Source organism: Teleopsis dalmanni, chromosome 2 (assembly GCF_002237135.1).
Source record: "Teleopsis dalmanni isolate 2A chromosome 2, ASM223713v2, whole genome shotgun sequence".
In the NCBI taxonomy this organism is placed as follows: Eukaryota; Metazoa; Arthropoda; class Insecta; order Diptera; family Diopsidae; genus Teleopsis; species Teleopsis dalmanni.
Genome location: NC_051847.1, coordinates 97,368,557 through 97,389,502, shown reverse-complemented (window position 1 = coordinate 97,389,502; position 20,946 = coordinate 97,368,557). Strand labels below are relative to the sequence as shown.

Genomic DNA, 20,946 nt, shown 5'->3' with positions numbered 1-20,946 from the left:
CGGTATTTTTTCACTGCTTTTCGCTGTATGTCAGACTGTCCGTGTCTCTGTCAAAATATAAGCGAATATGGAGCGCAGAAAAATCCCACATTTGGCTGACTAACTACGAGTAACTAACCAATAGTTTTTAATGTGAATGAGAATGTGAATGTGAATGGAGTTACCGTTTTTGTTGTTGTTCTTGTATCGGTGTTGCCCTTTGGCTCCAACCGGCGAATATACAACGCCGATTTACCCGCGTGGCATTTGGACATCACGTTTGCCGCGCTTGTTTGTTATTTGTTGCTACATAAAGTATTGTTATTGTAGTGTTTGTTGTCGCTGCTGTTTGTGGCGTTTGTGGCGTTTGTGTTTTGTTTCAAACGCCCCAAATTTAAGCCGAATTTCTATTTATTTGTCAAAGACATTTGTGGGCTTACCTTCAAACAAACGCTTGCATGCTCAGTTTGCAGCTCAGCCCGGGACAGACATCACAAATGGATAAACACGCCATTGCGAATCTCCACATGCACAGATACCACCATGAGCAACAATTACAACTGTCTGTTCGAATGGTGAAACCTTAGGCAAGTGTGTGGCATTTATTTGAGTCAATCTGTGATAATTCCGCAATGGCAGCAAGCAGCAAGCAGCAAGTACAACATTCACTGCTAAAACGCCAAGTCAAATCAACAACAAACTAAGCGCCAACGAACATTTTCCCGCTTTGTCGTGCTCTGGCGATGCGTTGTGTTGATTTCGTTCTTAATTCTTTTATTCATTTAGTGAACGGAAAGGTCGATTTGCGCTATTTATCGGTGATATCGTAGGCTCACGATGATATTTACTGTCAACTAGTTTGGGGGTTTCCGACAACGCAAATTGTCTGGGAATAGGAAGTGACGATATGGTTAAAGTTTTAGAAAATTTCAATTTTTCAAACCATGTAATAATCTTAAAGGGTGAGAATTTCTAATTTGTTGGTGACACAAGCAAAAGATACAAATCCGGGAACTATCCTAAATATATATGTACATTATGTTTTTAATTTAAAATTGTTCAATATCTTCAAAACATTATAACAACCCATAATGAGACATCTTTTGTTGAATGAGAAGAAATGCTTTCTGTCAATACCAAGATTTCCTGAGTGTCTTCTTTGGACTCACGTTACTCTTGACAACTATATGTTCAAAGTTGTGAAAGACTTTGTTTGTTTTGGAATTAGTGTAAACACCAAAAATTAGCTTACAGATTCAACGAAGAATCACTATTGCCAACAAATGTTATTTTAGACTAAGTAGACAGCCAAGAAAATAGCTTGAAAAATAGCCAATAGCGATAAGAAAGGTTTTAGAAACATTCGATAGAAAAATATATTCAAAAGATCTATGGTTGGTAACAAGTACCGAACTAGATGGAACGATGAACTACATAAACTAACAAAATTTAACAGCTTCGCTGATTTGGTCATGTCATACGAACGGAAAAAATATTCCGGCTAAAAAGCTATTTGATTTGGCTCCAACTAGATAATTAAGAGGACCATATTACTGATTATTTGATGACACTCGATACTAACAACTGAAGGCGGAACCTACTGAACACGGACAAAAATGACTCACGTCTGTAATGGCCAACTAAATAAGTAAAGAAGTCATTTAGTACTGAACCAATATATATACTTTGGCTTAAGGCTTGTCATGTTGAATATTTATATTTAATTCCAGTTAAATATTATTCATCTAAAATTATTAAGAAAATAATAATTTTAAGTTAATTTATTTATGTTGTCAACTTTTTACACTATATAAACTCAGAAGCTTAAAAAAATTTTAATCCACCAATGCTAATATTCAATTTCAATTGATTCTGTTGTTACAGATATAAAAAGCTTCCGATATAAAAACTTATATCGTTGGCCTCGGTTGAGAAGTTTTGAACATTATTTTGTACGGACGCAATTACTTGAAATTTTTATATAGTAAGATATGCACTTATTAGTGTCATCCTTCATACGAAATTTAAATGTTTATTCAGAAAAGAGCTATAAGAGTTATTGAAACAATTTATGCCATAGTTCTAACAGACATTAAGGGATATTAAATTGTATTTCTGTAAGCAGAAACCAAACCTCATAGACTCTAAACCATTTATTTAATGGTTAAGAAATTGTATTAGTATTTCATTCAAATTTAAATTTAAAGAAAAAATTGAATTAAGTATTATCTAATCGATAAGAGGACAAACTATGTATCTTCGTATTTATGACAGCCTTCTTTGTAATAATGAAATATTTTATTTACTGTTATTTATTTTACTAAACTCTTGTGCTTCTAGATTTCAATCTTCAGTTTCTCTTTCCAAATTACGTATTTATTTTATTATGTTTTTCAATTTAAAGACTTTAATATCAATCTTATGTCAAGATATATCAAACATTCTGTGATATATCTATTAAGCACTGGTGGCAAGTTATTATTTCCTATATTGGTTTCTGTGAAATAATAGTTTAACCTTGAATAAATATATTAAGATTATGAAATAAGAAAACATCTTTGAACTTTCAAGTTCTTCTGATTAGTCAACAGCGCATAGAGTGCACATAGTTCCCTTAAATTAAACACTACAAACATTAGACTTAATCAAATTTGACAGCATTTCCTTAAATATTGACACTACTTAAAAATCACAATCAAAACTATCGAAATTCAAGAGTTCAATTTATTCCATTTTAATATACCAAGTATATTAAAATGAAAATCTATTTTCCAGTTACAATAATAATTAGAGATATAAACTAAAAAGGTCCGAAGAACAAGTAAAGAAAATATAGTGCGAGAGTATAAATTTATATTAGTGGTTTTGATTAACTTCATTAATGTTTTATAAGAAATACCATATATATTTTTTCAATTCAAAAAGAAGCTATGTTGTATTACGTTCTATGAAATAGTAGCATTTTAAATCGAAATTAATTAAGTGGTTAGCTAGCATTATTACTGATCTAAGATATATACAAAAAATTATGCGAATATTTGCTAAGTAAATAACTTTTGGTTCTTTCGAGAAAAAGTGAGTTATGTTTTGAACTATGTTTTACTTCTGTATATTATTATAATATTATTTAATTTTGAATTAACTATCTAAGACTGTTATAATACAACTTCGAGTCAGTAATGGATATATTTTCGAAAACTCTACATCTTTTCCTTTTTTCTGTTATTATTCTTTTCCTATTGTTATAAAGAACTGTCCTTTATAACATTTATAATGTAATTCTCATAGGATAAGAACATTTATAATGTAATAGCCCAATAGATTTAAAAATTGTTGGAATTTATCATATTTTTTCCAAAATGTAGGTTTTGAACTCTGTCTAAAATTATTTCTTATTGGCAGATGACAAACCTCATAAATCTCAAAACTTATAGTTTGTAAATTTATTTAGTATTTTACAATTGGAAATATTAACAACTCTAAATATATAAACTTTCTTAAAGAAACCATTCTTCGTCGAATGTCCACTGAATATTAAATAAACATCTATAAACCAATTATTCGAAAAACACCTATCAGATACTCAGGATGAAATATGAAATTGAGCTACAAAACAAGCTTAACAACTAACCATTCACTCAAAGTTATGGTACTAAAGATAAATTTGCATTGCAAACATTTTCAATAAATAATTATATAAAGACAGAATAGTATTGAAATTTAGTAATTAAAATATATACCTAAATATAGTTAATAAATTCAGTTATTCTACAGCTGGTTTATGATTTCGTTCTAATATAACACAGCAAGTGAATTTATTAATAAAACTTTCATAGCAAATTAACAAAACCCCAGAAAAATGTGCGCACTGAAAGGCAAGTACGGCTTACGGTCAGTTGGTTAAGAAGCGCTGACTCTGAGTTTCAAATTTGGCAGGGCACGAGTTCAATCCCTGGTACTAGGAGTCTCAAAACATTATTTACAAATAATTAAATACAAAAACTACTTCCAAGACTACTGATGATGATGGGTAACTGTATGGTCAGCCAAAAATTCAATTAATTAAAATAATATAAAAGAGTTTTTTGTTGTTGTAGTTCACTACTTTTCGAAAACCACTTTAAAAATGTGTATAGATATTAAAATTTATAAAACATATTAACAAATACAAAATTAAGAAAATAAATGATAAAAATGTTTAGGTTGTTAGATGAAATAGTCATACGTGAAGTAAAAGAGTGTTAAGATTTCATCTATATATTTAAGATCAAGTGTACTTTTTACTAAGTTCATCTAAGTCGATGGTATTCCCATCAACCAAAGAAATTAGATTAATTAAATATAATGAAATTATCATAAATCGCAATAGCGCGGCGTTAAGTATGTTTCTTAGTTATGTGTTAAGTAACGTGCTTACCTCTTTGGACAAGACGGCTCCACTGTCAACGGAGATCTTTGTTCCAATGCAACAAATGAAGTTCTACAAATAATGAAGAGGCACATCCAGTTCAAAAAATATGAAAAAAGAAAAAAAATGTTTACGTTAGTTGGGAAGGGGAGTGCTGCTAAGTCGTTCGGTAAGAGTGCACATAAAACTGTTGCTGGCATTGAAGACATGCCGGCAAATTCCTTAGCACTTACACACTTACAGAGTTACACACTTCTCAGGCAAAGATAACAATAAAAGAAAATTCCAAAAATACCCACACACAATACCCACAAAGAAAAGAAAGACCTAATAGCATTGGCAACTGTGAGCACTCCACAGCACGTGTCCATTCACAAAATTCTCTGCCTGCGTGCCTTACACGCAAACGTATTTTGAATTTTATGAATGAAATTTTATATTAGAATTCTCGCACTTCAAATACAAATCGAAACTTTTTATGAATTTATGAATATTGTATATGATTGTATATGAACAATAAAATTTTTATTTTGCCCTGTGTTTAATTATAGAACTTCTTACTATGCAAATATGGAATTGAACAATTGAACTCACAAAATATTTCTCAAATTGAGGAAATGCACTTTTGCGTCTAAATTTTTACTTTCCAAAAACAAAATTCAAGTTCACTTCTCTAATTTATTTAATTTAATTTATTTCGACACAAATGTCTCCAATTGTGTGTTAGGATTTCTTTCAGAGCTTCTTTCACTTCTTTCTATTCCCGTTTTACCGAGCACCATTTACCTGACTTGCATTCGCGTCAAATGTTTGCTCCAAACTGAAAATGTGTTGTCTTTATTATCCTGTCCTGATTCTGTTGTACGTTGACGTTGTACGTTGACGTTGTACGTTGTACGTGTGTGTTGCAACCGCCTCTCAAACTGCTTCCAACCACTTCAGATTGCTTCAAACGTTCGTGTCGTTGCCAACTCGTTCGAAACGACCATAAAACTAACACTTCTCATACACTGCTTGCATGTTGTACGACCGACGACGCATTCAATGCTTAACTTGTTTTTCTCTTATTTTTGGTTTTTTCCTTCTTAAATCAAACGACCTTGGTGCGGCAGCGCAAAAGCTTTTTTACAGTTTGTTGTTATTGTTATTGTTGTTGTGTTTCCTTTGTGCTTGGTGAATGCTTTGTTGATGTGTTATTTTCTCAAGATGCTCTGCTTAGAGTTGTGTTGCTATCGCTGCACTTAAAGCCGCCGCTATTACTTTTAATGGTTAATATCCGGTTCAAGTGTTGGAGAGTTTCTGATGCAACAAATACTTAATTAACGGTAGATTTTTAGCCGCAGTTGGTATTGAATTTATTGTTGTAGACGTTGTTTGTGTGATTGTTGGGTGCACATTAAGGCATCGACGACAACTGGAAATGGCAATTAGAAAAAAAATGTTTAATGTGTTGCTAACAAAAAAAATATGTACGAAAAAAAACATATTTTCACGCAAATACTAACAAATAAATAAATGAATAATTTAATGACCGGAATCAATAAAAAATTTTAACTTTTTTTACATGTTTAAAAACACCTTTTATACACATAAAGTGTAAAGGATATGCCATTAAGTTTCCCAAAGTATCTGTAACTTAGTGAAAAAGTCATCGAAGAAAATATAAAATACATTTGTTGTTAGTTTGCATACCAAGTGAAATTGATGTGGCCATGTCGGCGCTCATTACTACCAACTGGCGAAAGCAAGCAACTAATCAGGCTGGCTGACGGAGACTACTCGACCCGGCTATAGACGACACACGTCTGTAATGGCCAATTAAGTAAGTAAGTAAGTAAATCGGTCCACCTTTTTTTTTGTTTATAGTTTTTGATGTTTTTAATGATAAATTAAACATCGGAAAGATGCGATCGCGGGTCAATACGAATCACTGTACAGATTGGAGGGCCGCAAAAACATATACATACGTTGATAGTTGTTTTCAACAAAAATAAAATTACGATTATAATGTTAAATTAAGTTTTATTAATTTGCCAATTTAAATTCATTTACTTGGTATAAGATAAAAATAAAATAGTGTTTATTTTTGTTTTTTAAAATATACTAACTTTTATTTTGAAAGTTTTTTTGTGTATCTCTACACAAAAAAAAAACTTTCGAAATAAAAGTTAGTATATTTTAAAAAACAAAAATAACCGCATTTTAACATTTTCGAAGTAACGACTCAAAATTAAAACAAAAATAAAATAGTGTGTTTTTAGCAGTACATCAAAAGAGAATTCGCGTAATTGTAGTAGATTAAAAACATATAGCAGGCCGCACATACATTAGCCTCGGACCGCATGTAACCTGTGGGCCGTGCTTTGAACAGTCCTGATCTATAGGTTATATCCTCCTAAGATTAAGTCGTCGCATAGGCAAGTAGAGATATTCAAATGATACCAATCTGCTTACCGAAAGCCTTTCAAACTGAGCCATAATATGATCAACTAAGGCATTTATTTGAAATAAAATAAATAAAATAACTGAAATAAAAATACTTGTACTCTACCATTTTATTGTAAAAGCTTCGTGACACTACGCTTACTGCAACACCCACCCCCCTTACATCTATGTATATGTATCTAATTTAATATATATAATCATGGCATTTATAAAAATACATTTTTAAGTGAAAATTGAAAGTGATACACTCATAAGTTTTGAAATTATATGCAATTGCATAAAATTGAAAAGGAAATTAAGTTTTCGAAAAAATTGGACCAACTTCAAACTCTTATAATCTAATAACTACTTTTTGTTTTTTAAACCTGAAGAACCTTGCATAGATAGATTTTCAATTTTCATAAACAATAAAATATAATAAGTGAGAATGTAAAAAAAATCAACAATTTTTTATGAAGTTTTTAATTCTATCTCTTATATACCCAAAAAATTTTTCCGAACTAATAATTTCATAACTAATAATTTTTTTGTCACTAAAAGCCAAATGTTAAAGCTTTAAAAAACAGAACAAAAAAATGTGCTTCGCACTCTATTTTTAATACTTATTTCAGCCAGAAATTACTACTTAATGATCCAAATAATAAACTTAATTAAACTTTTATGTATTAACCCAGCAAAGCTATAAGCCATAAGATAATAATACTTTTTGTTTTATAAATATTTAGTTTGTTTATGCTATATTTCAAATTCCAAACAAATCGGTTGAAAAATAACGAAGTTATCACACTTTATGTTCAGACACATGTCCTGCAGTAAATCTGGTCAGATTTGAATATATATTCAGCATAAATTGAATATTCTTTCTTAATTTAAATGTTTCTCTAGAAAAGTGATTCTTATTTTTATTTTGGATTAGGGATCATAAAGTCTTAAACAAAAAAGTATAAGAATACTCAATTGTCACCAATTACTTTCATTTCTTGTTCGTGCCGTTTGAGCAAAGAAGATTTAGATTCGCCCATACCGAAGTGTGGCAAAAACAACAAGTCTCTTGCTAAAATCTCTAATTTGTATGCAAGACAACAACACTACTCTCTTGCTCTCGCAGACTAGTTGTGAAGTGTTCAATTATCTAAGAGACACCAAGAATAAATGTTACCAATGCCAAAAGTGATCGGTTGTGAATTTTCATAGTAAATTTTAACAAATACGACAGTCATCTGTCAAAAATTGTTTGTAAATAAAAATTCCAAAAAAAGAAATGAAAAAGTTCCATACATTAAAAAACTGTAGAAAAAATTTTTTAAAAATGTACAAAAATTGTGGAAAATGATTTTCTCAAAAATATACAAATATTTTTAAGAATACATGAAGAAAGTGTAAATAACTCATCGAACTCATCGAATTTTTAGCTTGTTGGTTTCTATCAAATTTATACTTATTAATACATAAATGCTTTTAACTATAATTAAACAAAAGTTTATATGCTTAAATTGTTTTTAATTCACAATTTTTTTTTAAATTTTAATTTTTCAAAATATATTTGAATGTACACACAATTAATTTACCTTAAATTTTTCTCACATACAAAAGACTTGTTAATTGTGAAAACATAATATTTGATAGTTGCAACAGTGGTGCCAATAAGTCAGCAAAATACTTTAGCAAGAGACTTAAGCAAGTCACTTTAACAAGAGACTTGGTGTTTTTTGCCGTACTTACAGGAGCAACCGAATACACCTAATATCTAACTTAATTTCCTCATCTCATCGATTAACTTTCTCTAATGTATTTGTGTGAAACACACATAAAACTTAATTGTTTTATATTAATATAATAATATATATTTTAAGATTACTTCCCAGTTGTTGTTAACTTAGGTCTGCATGATCAATAATATTTGTATATTTTAAAAAGCTAAAAAGTTGTATCGCCTGTAAAATATTTTACATACTCATTTTTTTAAAGTTTCGAGCCACAGACTTAAAACAATTTAATTATTAGCAAAACATTTCGATTTCGAAGCGATTATTAAGTGGAAAATTATTACTGCCTTAGCGATTGCAACAATATGTCGTTGTTGTCGGTAGTTTCGGTGCTGCCAGAGTTGCTTATGATGCGAATAATGATAAAGAATAGAGCAGCGCGCCCGAAGCAAGCAAATTTAAATGTATAGGTAAGGTAAACTTAGCAGGAGAATAGAATTTGCGAAGCATGCGAACCATGCCTCTCTACTACATATCATTTATATAAGGGGAGGTAACATATTTTAACAGCTGCAACAACGACAACAATACAAGCAGTCGTAACATTTTATCCAAAGGCAAAGCAAAGAAAAACTTGTGATAAATTAACCGCAGGCCACAATTTCAAATAAAATCGCCGGCAGCAAATCAGCTGTAATTAGAATGACGTCAATCATGAAAACGACTGAAATGTGCATACATAAAGATACTATCCGCAATCCACAATCCGCTATCTTCTATCTGTTAACTGCTCCCATAAAATATACAGGGTGTTTAATTGAAATATTTGATGAAACTGCGGAAAGTGCAGCTAAAGAAATAAGTAATATTCATTTGGAATACACGCTAGAATGCTATTGCAAACAATTACGAGTATAACCGCGTTTAAAAATGTATCTTAGACTAGGTTTAGTTAATACCCGTTCAAAAAAATAATCGTTTATATGATATATATGTATATGAAATTTTCTATCTCTGTGGCTATAAAAGAACTTCTATTGAATGTGTGAAATTATGTATGTAAGTATGTTGAAATATGTCATCACTAGTGATGGCAGCATTTGCAGTGATGAGCTGGTTTATTTCCTTTTTTATAGAATTTTATTGTTGCATAGTATGAGGCGCACAAGCAATTGTTTAAATAAGCCTATGGCTAAATTTATATATTATTCGTCATATGAATATTTATTGCTGTTGTTGTTATTGTTATTGTTATTGTAGTTGCTATTTATATGACATATCAAAATTTTTTGTTGTCGCTCGTTTCAGCACAATAATGACTTGTCCCTGGAATACATCCCCCACCCAATTTTGGTGCACCGAATGCACAGTTTCAAGCCGCAATCAACCTCAACAATAGCAAATCGCTGACGTTTTACCGCTCGTTTTATATCAGACCGCATTGAAATATTTTATATGGTTACTTATTTTGTTTTACTTTTCGTTTTTCCTTTTGTTTTTGCTTTTGTTGCTTTTGCAGAAATGAAAAAATTACAAATACGAGAGTACATTACAAGCCAATTTGCTGCACGTTCCCTAGGGGTATATCTTTACAACAACAACAGCAACAACAATAGCAACAACAACAACAACGCCAACAAAAGCGGCACCAACAACACATTTCGACGAAATATGAAAAATGGAACAAAATTATTGTGTGAAATTATAATCGGTCAAGGCGACTTTCATTTCCAGGAATAAAATAAAAAATATGCAATAATGTTTACGGGCATTTATTTCTGCCAGCTTATAATGAAATATTATTGTTAAGAAATAATGAGTATAATTATGTGAAAATTGATCTAAACTGTAAATAATCAGGAAGGAAACGTTTATATACTGGTATCTTGCACATGTATTAGATACTAATATTGTACGTTTGATACATGAGAAAATTCTGTTTATCTTATCTGTTCACACTATTTCCATCAACACAGTACCACGATTAATTCGATAATTATTGTGTCTAAATAATTTAATTGTTTAATAATTATTTCCACTGAACCCTACCTCAAAACATTGCAGTCCCGTAACCGTGTTTGCAAATCAATTATTCTGAAGTTTGGGTTAATATTGCGTATTGAATATATTGATTCATATTATTAATAATATTTAAGTATTCAATGGTGTCAAATAAAAAAATAAAAATAAAAAGCTATAGTTGGATTCCAATAGGAACGAAAAGACAAAGACAAAAATTTTATTTCATTTATTGAAATTTGGCTGACCATATAACGCTGTTTCGAGTCTAAATAGTGTCAACAAATTATATACGGACTATAAACTAATTAAAAAATTCGAATATTTCCTAAAACCACTAATGATGAGTACTTGGCAATACTCGAAACAGCGTTGTATGGTCAGTAAACTAAATAAAATTTTTGTCCTTGTCTTTTCTTTGCTATTCGAATCAGTCTTATTTCTAAATAGTCATATAATTTTCGTCACAAAGACGCTTCACCCTCGGCAAGAAAAAATTAACATTAAATAACTATAGTGTTAACCTATATTCAACATTTTTGCAAAATGAGAAGCATTATTAATGAAGTCTTTTACATTTATATACATTATTGGATATTGATTTTCTCTTACAAAATAGTTTGCTTTGATTATGATTTATAATTTTTATAGATAATAATGTTAGTTTTCAAGGACAGGTCTTCATCTCTGTCCTTATCGTCATCAACCATCAGATGCCCCTCGCAACATAGGTCAACTATATCCGTTTACAATAAATGTGAACCAAATATGGTTACTTGAATAAAATCTATCTCCCCATTTCTACTTTCAATAAAACTACTTTTTAATTTTAAGCAAATGAGTTCTGTCCTATTTAACGTATATATAATGTGAAACTTATAAATTATATGAAATTATTAAGTTTGAATTCAAGGTATTCAAGACATTTCATTCCGTTGAAATATCGTTAACTTGCGTTTAATGTAAAATGCGCAGTTAATTAATTTATTTAAAAATTATTTTATTATTATTATTTAAATAATTATTACTTATTTATTATTTTAAACTTAGATATTCAAGTAAAATTTAATAATAAAGAAAAATCAAATAAAAAATTTATAGGTATTTTATAAATGACATATTTTTTTAAGATAATTAGTATTAGTATTTGAATATAAAAAATTCCATAAATTTAAACTATTTAAAAATTACTCAATAAAGTATCTACAAAACGCAGTTATATTTATAAAGTGTTTATTATTAACAAAGACTTGAGATATGACAATTTATAAATTTGTCTGAAATATATTTTCTCTAAATCCCTTGGACCAGTAACTCTTTAAAAAAGATTTGAAAGTTTTGTTTTCGAGGTATAGATGTAAAAACAATGTCAGCAAAATCGGAAGTGAAGAAGTTAATTTTTACCACAATTCATCCCATTAGTAAGACAATGACTCTTATGCAAATACTCTTTCAGAAATGTATCGAATCTCTAATTTTTTCATGTGCAATAACATTATATGTAGTTTCTACTGATATTGATAATAACAAATAGAACATGAACAATTCTATTGCAATCATAGATCATAAACGTGACACGCGCTATTCTTCGTGAAATTGTGCCATATTGGATGTCTCAGAATTGTAAGACATTAAACGAATAAAAACCCTGTTACAAAAGTGAGAAATAATCAGTTATTATTTATTTGAATTGCTTTAAATATTGACACCTTCTCAAATTGAGCAATTAAACTGTATGATTGCTATGGACTCAGCTTACGTTAGTTATTTGTCATTCCATCGAATAGAAAAATTAAAGAATAAAATTAATTATTTCTTTTTGTAGAACATTGATGTGAAAAGATTTAACTGCTTTAAAACTAACTAACTTTAATTTATTTATGGAATCTCTCAATTTTGTTATTGGAAAATACCAAAACCTATCAATTTATTTTCTCTTTATATTATTTCAAATTTATCTTATTATTATCTTATTATTTCAAATTTATCTAATGACAATAATTCTATCATGAAGAGTATTAACAATGCCTATTCAAAATGTAGCGTTAAAAATTGTTAATCGCCCCACTACCCCATCACAATCAGAATTTTTGCCAACAACATCATTATTGAAATTAGTGAGAGACATGGAAATATTTGGAAATCGGAAAGCGTCTACTCGGGTGTGTACCCGCGTACGTTTTCACGTTCACGCGGACTAATATCTCGTTAAACATATGAATTTTTTTTATTGAGAGCTCCAAATTGGTTTCCCATAATTCGCGTTGTCCCTCCACTGGCGATGTGAGATTTTTCTTGTTGCCGGTGTATCCGTATAGTGCCTGGCTCTTGTAATTGCACGTTGTACGTTGAACAATTGTAACATTGACATTGCAGGTAATTTTTGACATTTTGATTTTCGAATTACGTCCCTCTAACCGCCGGATATTTTCCAGTTTATTTATATTTATTTACGTTTAGGCAAATTTCGATTATTAAACGAGAATTAAATTTTGCGAAAAGAATTTCGTCTGTGATGTATTTTGTTGGAACCTAAAAAGGCATACATAAGGCAAAGGGCATACATACGTGCTTTAGTTTATATTGTATCTACAAGCACTACTTTAGCAACTAATCTAGATATTTTCAATTAAAAATTTTCAATTATCTTAATTTTGATTATTTTGTATTTGAGTACCATTGTACTTGCATATACCTTGTAGAAATCAGTGTATCCACAGAATTTTGGGATAGAATTTAGTGGTTCACACCTCAGTTTGTCATAAATAACTGAACGAATTTCGGGTTTCCTGATAGGACCTAAGTCTTCTCATAAGAAAGGATAATGAGGTAGGAGTTTTTGTCCTCATTTGACATTAGATAGTCTTTAAGTAGACCTCATTTGGAAAATTCTTTCCATGGTAATAATAATATATACATGCATATATACACTTTCCTTTAAAAACTAATTTTCATATGCCTTCATGTTGGCAATCAACTTTTTGCAATATATCTACATCTTGGACTCTATCACTCCTTAAAACCAAAATTAAACAACATTAAGTAAAGATTTTAGCAAATGTTAAAAGGCCAAAGCAATACAAATCCATAAATACAAGTCCATAAATGAAAAACTAATAGTATTTCTCAGTCTTTAAAGATCTAAGACCAATTCAATTCTTAAATGAATATGCCCCTGTCGAAAATTGGATTGAAGTTAACCTGAAAAATCTATGACAACATAGTATAGATTCCGTCAACTTATAATTTTGTTTTTTGTGATTTTCTGATAATGAACCTAGTACCATTATTTAATTTTTATTGAACCAGGTAAAGTCTGAGGTCTTCAAGCAAGAAATATGTACTATTACGGTTATCAACAGCCTCTTCGCAGAGATGGGACAATATATCTTGTAAATAGCGACGTACTATTGTTCCGTTAAATAATAATTTTTTGTTTTTATTCTCCGACTATTTGACCAGCTATACAGGTAATACTCGTATTAAACATTTTTTTTTAACACACTATTTATTATAGAAGGTTAATGCTTTTTTAAACAAACAGAAACAAGACAGTGCTTCATCTTCTTTGTTGGAACCGCAATAATCGTCGAGATTCCTGGTATGAATTAGAAAGTGCCTTAATTAAAACGTTCCAGGGATTACCAAAATGAATTAAATATCTCTCACTTTTCCGTGTGTTATATGTCGTTCGTAACATACCATGATGCTTCTGGAGCTATAAATGGAATCAAGTTACCAATAGAGATGTGCTAATTTAATTTTCATCTGTTTTCTTTCTCTAAGAATATGATGTTATCAGGTATCTGCGTTTGTCTGGGTGTATCCTGATATATTTTACAATCTTGTCTTGGGGTAATTGTTCGTTGTTCAAATACATGAAGTGACACTAGCCTTCGTGAAAAGTTACTTGGATTATCTTGTTTGGGTTTAGATTGACTTGATTATGATCTTCATCTTTTTAACTTCACTCTAACATCACTTAAGGTTTTTTTGTGGTTGAGTAGATGCAATTGTTGGGGTTGCATGATATGATATGATGGTGTCCAGATATAATTACTATATTATCGAGAAAGATTACAATAGATTGTTGCGCGGATGTAAGCAAATCAGCTATCTTAGTATTGTATAAAATTGATCCAAGCAATTGATATTTCCTCATTTACTTTAACTACAAAGCTGTGGACGTTTATATACGACTTTAGGAGAACATCATATGGATAGGGTAGTCTCTTCTTAAGATCTTTTAATAATAATTATCCAAATATGGAAATGATTAGCACTAATATGGAATAATAATGTAGTACAGAATGTATACATATGCTGCTTGCAATTGGACAGAATTCTAAACTTATTTGTCTATAAACAAATAAGTTGTAAATGAAACTAAATAATGAAAGCTTTAAACATTTTAATAAATTTATAAATTTTATGATATTAAAAAGGATTAAATTTCTTTGGTGACAGACGGCATGTCCCACAATTCACTCCTCAAACTATGGAATTAGTATACCATATTTTTCTCAAACTGCAGCTCATTAGCGAAACAATTTGATATCCTAATATGTCATTAACTTTAAACAATGCACAGTTATTTACTTGTCCAACTCTTAACCGATGAATAAGTAAATAACACATTATATGTAAATACAAATTATTTATTACGTTATACTCCTATTTAGATATTTGCAGTTTCTTTATGATTTTGCCACATTGACCATTTAAGTCCAACAAACAGCCCGGGGTGTCTTGCATATCTTCTTAAAATATTTACACGCCTTGGAAGGAGAAAAAGTTAAAAGTTTTCGGCATACACACGTATACTTGGATTTTTACAGGAACCGCTTGTATTCGTATGGAAATGCAGAAATCCGCCATGGGCTATATTGATAATCATATTTTGTTCAAGTCACGAAGATTTACATTTTGTTACTTTGGCGCTGTTGTTGTAGTTGTAGTTGTAGTTGTTCTTCTTGTTGTAGCTGTTGTTGTATCTGCTGTTGTTATTCCATTGCTAGTTTATTGTTTGCATTGTTACGGGTATTGTAGTTGGTGTACTGCTGCTGCCTCTGTCTCTGCCGCTGTCGCCGCCACCGCCGCCGCTCTTGTTGTTGGGGTCAAACATGTTTAAATACATTTCAGAAACCTGTCAATGCGTGACATTTCACATTTACTCGTATATCTTTCTGTGCATGCGGGTATAACACAATAAAAATGGGCAACTGGCACAAAGGCTGCATTAAAACCGAATGCACTTTTAGTTTTGTGTGAATTAATTTTTAATGGATTAAAATGACCCCGGGCTACTTTTCGAAAACTGACAGTTGGTATTTTCAAGAAAAGAAACAACATGCAACCTTTACATACCTACACATACGTGTTTAAGTATATATAATTTACTCTCGTGTATTCACATTCCGAAATCCATATTTCTGTCAGCATATGTATGTTATATACAAGTATATATTGTAGAAGAAGAAGTCCAAAGGAGCACTACCAGTTTTCTTCATCATCCCAGAATACAGCAATGTTGCAATGAATATGCACACACACCACCACAAACCACCAAAAAGGACCTTTGCGAAAATTGAAGAAGGAATTTCAATGAAAAGGCAAATGGAAAGGCAAAGGCAAAGTAAAAAAATCATAAATTAAGTCAACTCAGAAATAGCCACAGGCAACATACGTATATTTTGTATTGTATTATGATGGTAGTGATGATTATGGTACGATGTCTCTGTCACTGTCATTCCGTTCCACCTTACCGATGTCTTTGCATAGTACAGGGGACCCAACTCCTCCTACTTATTTTTTATTTAATAATTTTTACCTTCAAGTTTTTTCCTTCCATTTCATTTGTGCTAAAAGCTGCTATTTCAAAATATATCGTCGCTGAGTTTTTGATTTTCTCACTTCACCGCACTTACCCAATTTTCCTTCCCCATTCTTCCTCATCCTCATCCTCATCCATTACCATTGCATTTGTTTATATATCCTGTTCGTGTAAAATTTAACATTGTTACTAATTTTTTTGTTTGTCTCTTCTCATTATCATCTGCTTTGCCTTTTCATATCATTGACTTGGTTAAATTTCATTTTGGTTGGCTTGATGCGAGCCACCCGGAGGCAGCCAACTTTAGTAACACAATCTTAACTTGCGGCTATTACAAGATTTTAAAATTTATCATAAAATAAATTCAACGCGCTGTATTTCAGCATTTCTTTTCACTAATTTTTATTGAATTATTAAAATACCCGTGGGTCCTTTCAGAATATACGTGCAATGCTATTCAATTTTAATTGTTCCAACCTTTCGGAGCTCACTATAGAGCCAACAAAAGTATTTGTATTGAGATACAAAAAAAAATTTATACTGAAAGTATTTTAAAGATATATACCATGCACTTAAAAATACATAAATTAGTTTGAAAGTATATTACTTCACAAGAGACTTAGTTGATAGTGCCGTGTAAGGTATATTGCACTAAAGTTATTAATTTAATACGCCTATTTGCTTTTCTTCAACACATATTTATTTCAAGTGCATAATAACTTTGTAAGATCTGCTCAGATTTCAGCAATTGTATCTACTCAATTATCAAAAAACTTAAGTGGCGCTAAAATGTAGTTGAAAAGATGGGAACTTTAAGCAAAACTAGCAAGTTAATCCTGTTACTTGTATACTCTTTGAAAAAGCAAGTGATTCACCATATACTTAAACGACGAACTATCACCTCAGAAAACGAGTACAAAATACCTCGGGATAAACACCGACAAGTGAACTACCCGGTAACATTATATTTTTATTAAATTAAAATAAAAACAGATGGGATTTATATTAACACTTTTTTATTGAGAGCTATGTTCTAATTTTCACCTATCGCTACAAAATAAACTTTTAATCAACAAAACAATAATAGTTTCAATCAATATGCACATATAGTACATCAACGGTTTCAATCAAAAGTATTATGTATAATAACAAACGACATTTATACAGCAAATGCTTAACAACGTTTTACGATCGTTATCTTAAGAGATACAATTTGTAATAAAAAATTGACTAATTATATAAAAAATGAGTCCAAATAGTAAAAAAAGTATAAAATTTCTCATTATCTTTACACAAATTTAATCAACTTTGCTATTAAAATGAATTGATAAAGACTTTCATCATTATATTATTATTCTGGGGACCCAAAACCATAATTTTTAAAAATTCTCAACAATATTTACTAAAGTGACTAATATCTCAATTAGAAACTAAACCGCTTCAATCCATTCACGCAAGCAGTCAACACTTGACTAAGATCTTGTATACGTACATATGTTTCTTTTTATTTTTGTTCTTATTTTTTAATATTTATATGACGAAACATATTTATCTTAACTCGAAATATATCTAAATTGCATCTTTAATATTAAAACAATTTTAATTTAACATATAAAGTTTAAATAATTTAACAATTTCTAAATTAATTTAAGTAAATCTTTTAAGTTATGATTATCTATTAAATTTAAAATGAATATGTAGATAACAGATTATATTTATAAATTTATATATATGAATTAACATCCATAAATTTATCTATAAAGTCAAATTAGTTAACGTCAGAGTGTTAACTAGAAATTCAAAAAACCAAATAAAATTGAATAAAGACTGTTGAGAAGAATTACACAATTACTTCATCAATATCGTAAAAAAAACAGAAAATGGCGAAGAATTGTATCATTATGCTATCAAATTTCTGAAGAAAAAATAAAATTGAATGTTGCAAATAAAGTGACAAATTTATTCAACAATCCATTGCACCCAGTTATTACCCGAAGATTATTTCGGATATATGTATAAGCATGCAATTTTATTATTACGAATTCAAATTTACTTCATACGCTTAATCCTGTAGAATAACAGAATCTTTTAACGGAAATAATTTTTGTCTAATAGATTTATGTAATAGATTAAAAACCACAATTCTTTAAAAAAATCAGTGTGGACTATACCACAAGACAACAAAATTGGAATTTTAGCCAAATCCTATACCAGTGGTTGATACGGAAAGTTTAGACTTGAATTGAATGAAATTCTCGACATAGTTAAAAATAATCGGCTGCTTGACCGATATGACGAACAAAAAGTGCTATGAAGAATTATATATGACGTCTAAGGTACATGTAACAAAGTACTTGGCTTAATAGCTCAACAAAAACAAAGCTCAATAGATAAACTGTTAAACTTCCTAGAACTTCTCTTTTTTGATGAAAACAGGGCAACTTAAAAACAGACATAGGAGGCATGAAACAGTTGATGATCACTCTTCGTTAATACCCTTAAACTGTGGCGTTAAGGTTAGTGTGTATGTTTAACTAGAAAAACTTTGAAAAATGCTTTCAAGTCGTCTGCAAACCTAAAATTTGGTAATATCGAAAGTTGAATCGAAAGATTCAACAAGTTATGCGCATCACCACACAAAGCATACGCCGACGCCAGTTGCTGAGAGACAATGATCTACATTTAACTTCGATGGATAGTGGCCATTACTGTCAACAGATACGCTTGAATATATATTTGACAGTTTATAAAGTACTAAAAAATAAAAGAGTTCTGATGTGCTGGAAAAAATTTTTGGGGTACAAATAAAAACTCCTTAGATTCGTGTTTGTTCAACACTAAAATATAAGAGAGCATTGATGTGTTGAAAAAAAACATTGTTTCTTCACAGGTTCGTATTTATCCAGTATGAGAGTATTTGCTGACCACCTGAGAACCATCATTCACACTAAAGTAGTTCTCGAGTATTCAAAATTGATTCTAGAAAAAATTGATTCTGATAACTCATACGCCTGAGTTTATTCTATTGTTCTCCGCTAAGTCCCAAAATGTTAACTCCAACCATATGACACACTTAGCAATTTAACAACTTAGCAACAAATATGTTGAGATTTAATTAAAGAAAAAAAAATACGAATTGAAATCACAACAAATTTTCTTTCTAAATGAAAAGAGGCACAAAAATATTTTCATTAAACTTCAATCTTCTAACTTCTGTATAATCGTTTTATTTAATTAATTCACCACGACCTCTCGTGCGGTTTCAGCGAGAGCCACACAGCCAATAAACAAGCAACAACAAAAGCCAAAAAACACAAACGCGCCTTCTATTCAATATGCAACCAAACATTTTGTATAAAAACAAAAAGTGATAAAATTTTCACACTTGTCGGAATTCGCACACAATTGACACAAATGGCTAACAAGCAAATAACCGAACGCACCAACACACGCCCAATAAATGCAACTGTGTTTCAGACAGGCAACATGTATTTAAGCGCGTTACCACACATAAATGCAAACACACAAACAAACACAAGAGCAAAAAATTGAGAAAAACTCAAAACTGAACACCGAACACTGAACAGTGAACAGTGAACACTAAAAACTGAAATGAAGTTAGTCACAGTTGGAATAACAATGTGGGGTGATTTTGTGGCAATGTTGTTTCTGATGTTGCAGTGTGTTTTTTTTTTTTTGATGTTGTGTTTGCTGCTGGTCCATTTTACGTGCTACTTAACTGGTTGTATGTGCATTTCAATGTTTTGTTTTTTTGGAAGTTGTTTAGAGCAACACACAAACACACACACAACACAAGAAAATAATAAAAAAATATAACTGCAACGTATGTCGGAAATTGTTGAATGCACTTAACAGTGTAAGCGTATTCCTTTCCTGTTTGCGGGTGAATTTTTTACACTGGGTGCAGTTGGAGTGCAACAAGTTGTCGCTTCCGTTTTTAGAAAACCATTCAGAATGGTTTATTATTTGTATATTTTTAGCAAAATCAAAATTTTGTTAATAAGACGATATAGATTGTTTTAAACAAGTCCTTTTTTTATGAATTTAAAAATAAATAAAAAAATTTTTGACTTACTTTAAAGATGGAATTGTTTTCAGTTCGTATTGTATTTTATCATCACCAATTTTTTACACGACACGTTAATTTTGATCAACGAAATTCTTATGTTTAAATCTCCCGTGCACACAAACACCTTCAAACGAGCATCAAAACTAAACTAAAAGCAGTAACAACATGTTTTGTTGAAATATGTAAAGCATGTTCGAACCATACAAGTTTCGTACGCTTCAATCAATTTTTAATAACGTAATGAGGAAGAATTGCAATTTAATATTTGTTTAAATGTGAAATTATTATTATTAAACTAATTACAACAAATTTAAAAAAATAAAAAAGTTCTAAAAGATTATATCTATAGAGTTTTATTCATTCACACAAAATTAGTTAATTAACTCAAATTAATTATTATTATAAGATCTATCCTGAATACCATTTTAATATCATTTATATAAAATTTCCTAAACTACTTTTAATT

The 20,946-nt window shown here is 30.3% G+C and overlaps 1 protein-coding gene across 2 annotated transcripts in view; it reads right to left on the bottom strand.

Moving 5' to 3' along the window:
* LOC119686265 (BTB/POZ domain-containing protein kctd15-like) overlaps positions 1 to 20,600 on the bottom strand; it is a 54,177-nt gene extending 33,577 nt beyond the window's left edge. Inside the window, exons 1-3 of one of the 2 annotated variants that reach the window (XM_038100804.1) lie at positions 20,487 to 20,600; positions 5,174 to 5,801; positions 4,397 to 4,459 (exon numbers count right to left, since the gene is read on the bottom strand). In XM_038100804.1, coding sequence (XP_037956732.1) covers positions 4,397 to 4,459; positions 5,174 to 5,184 — 74 coding nt within the window. In that variant the 5' untranslated portion in view covers positions 5,185 to 5,801; positions 20,487 to 20,600. The remainder of the gene's footprint in view (positions 1 to 4,396; positions 4,460 to 5,173; positions 5,802 to 20,486) is intronic. The other variant, XM_038100805.1, reaches the window with a different exon arrangement.
* Positions 20,601 to 20,946: the final 346 nt, after the last annotated feature.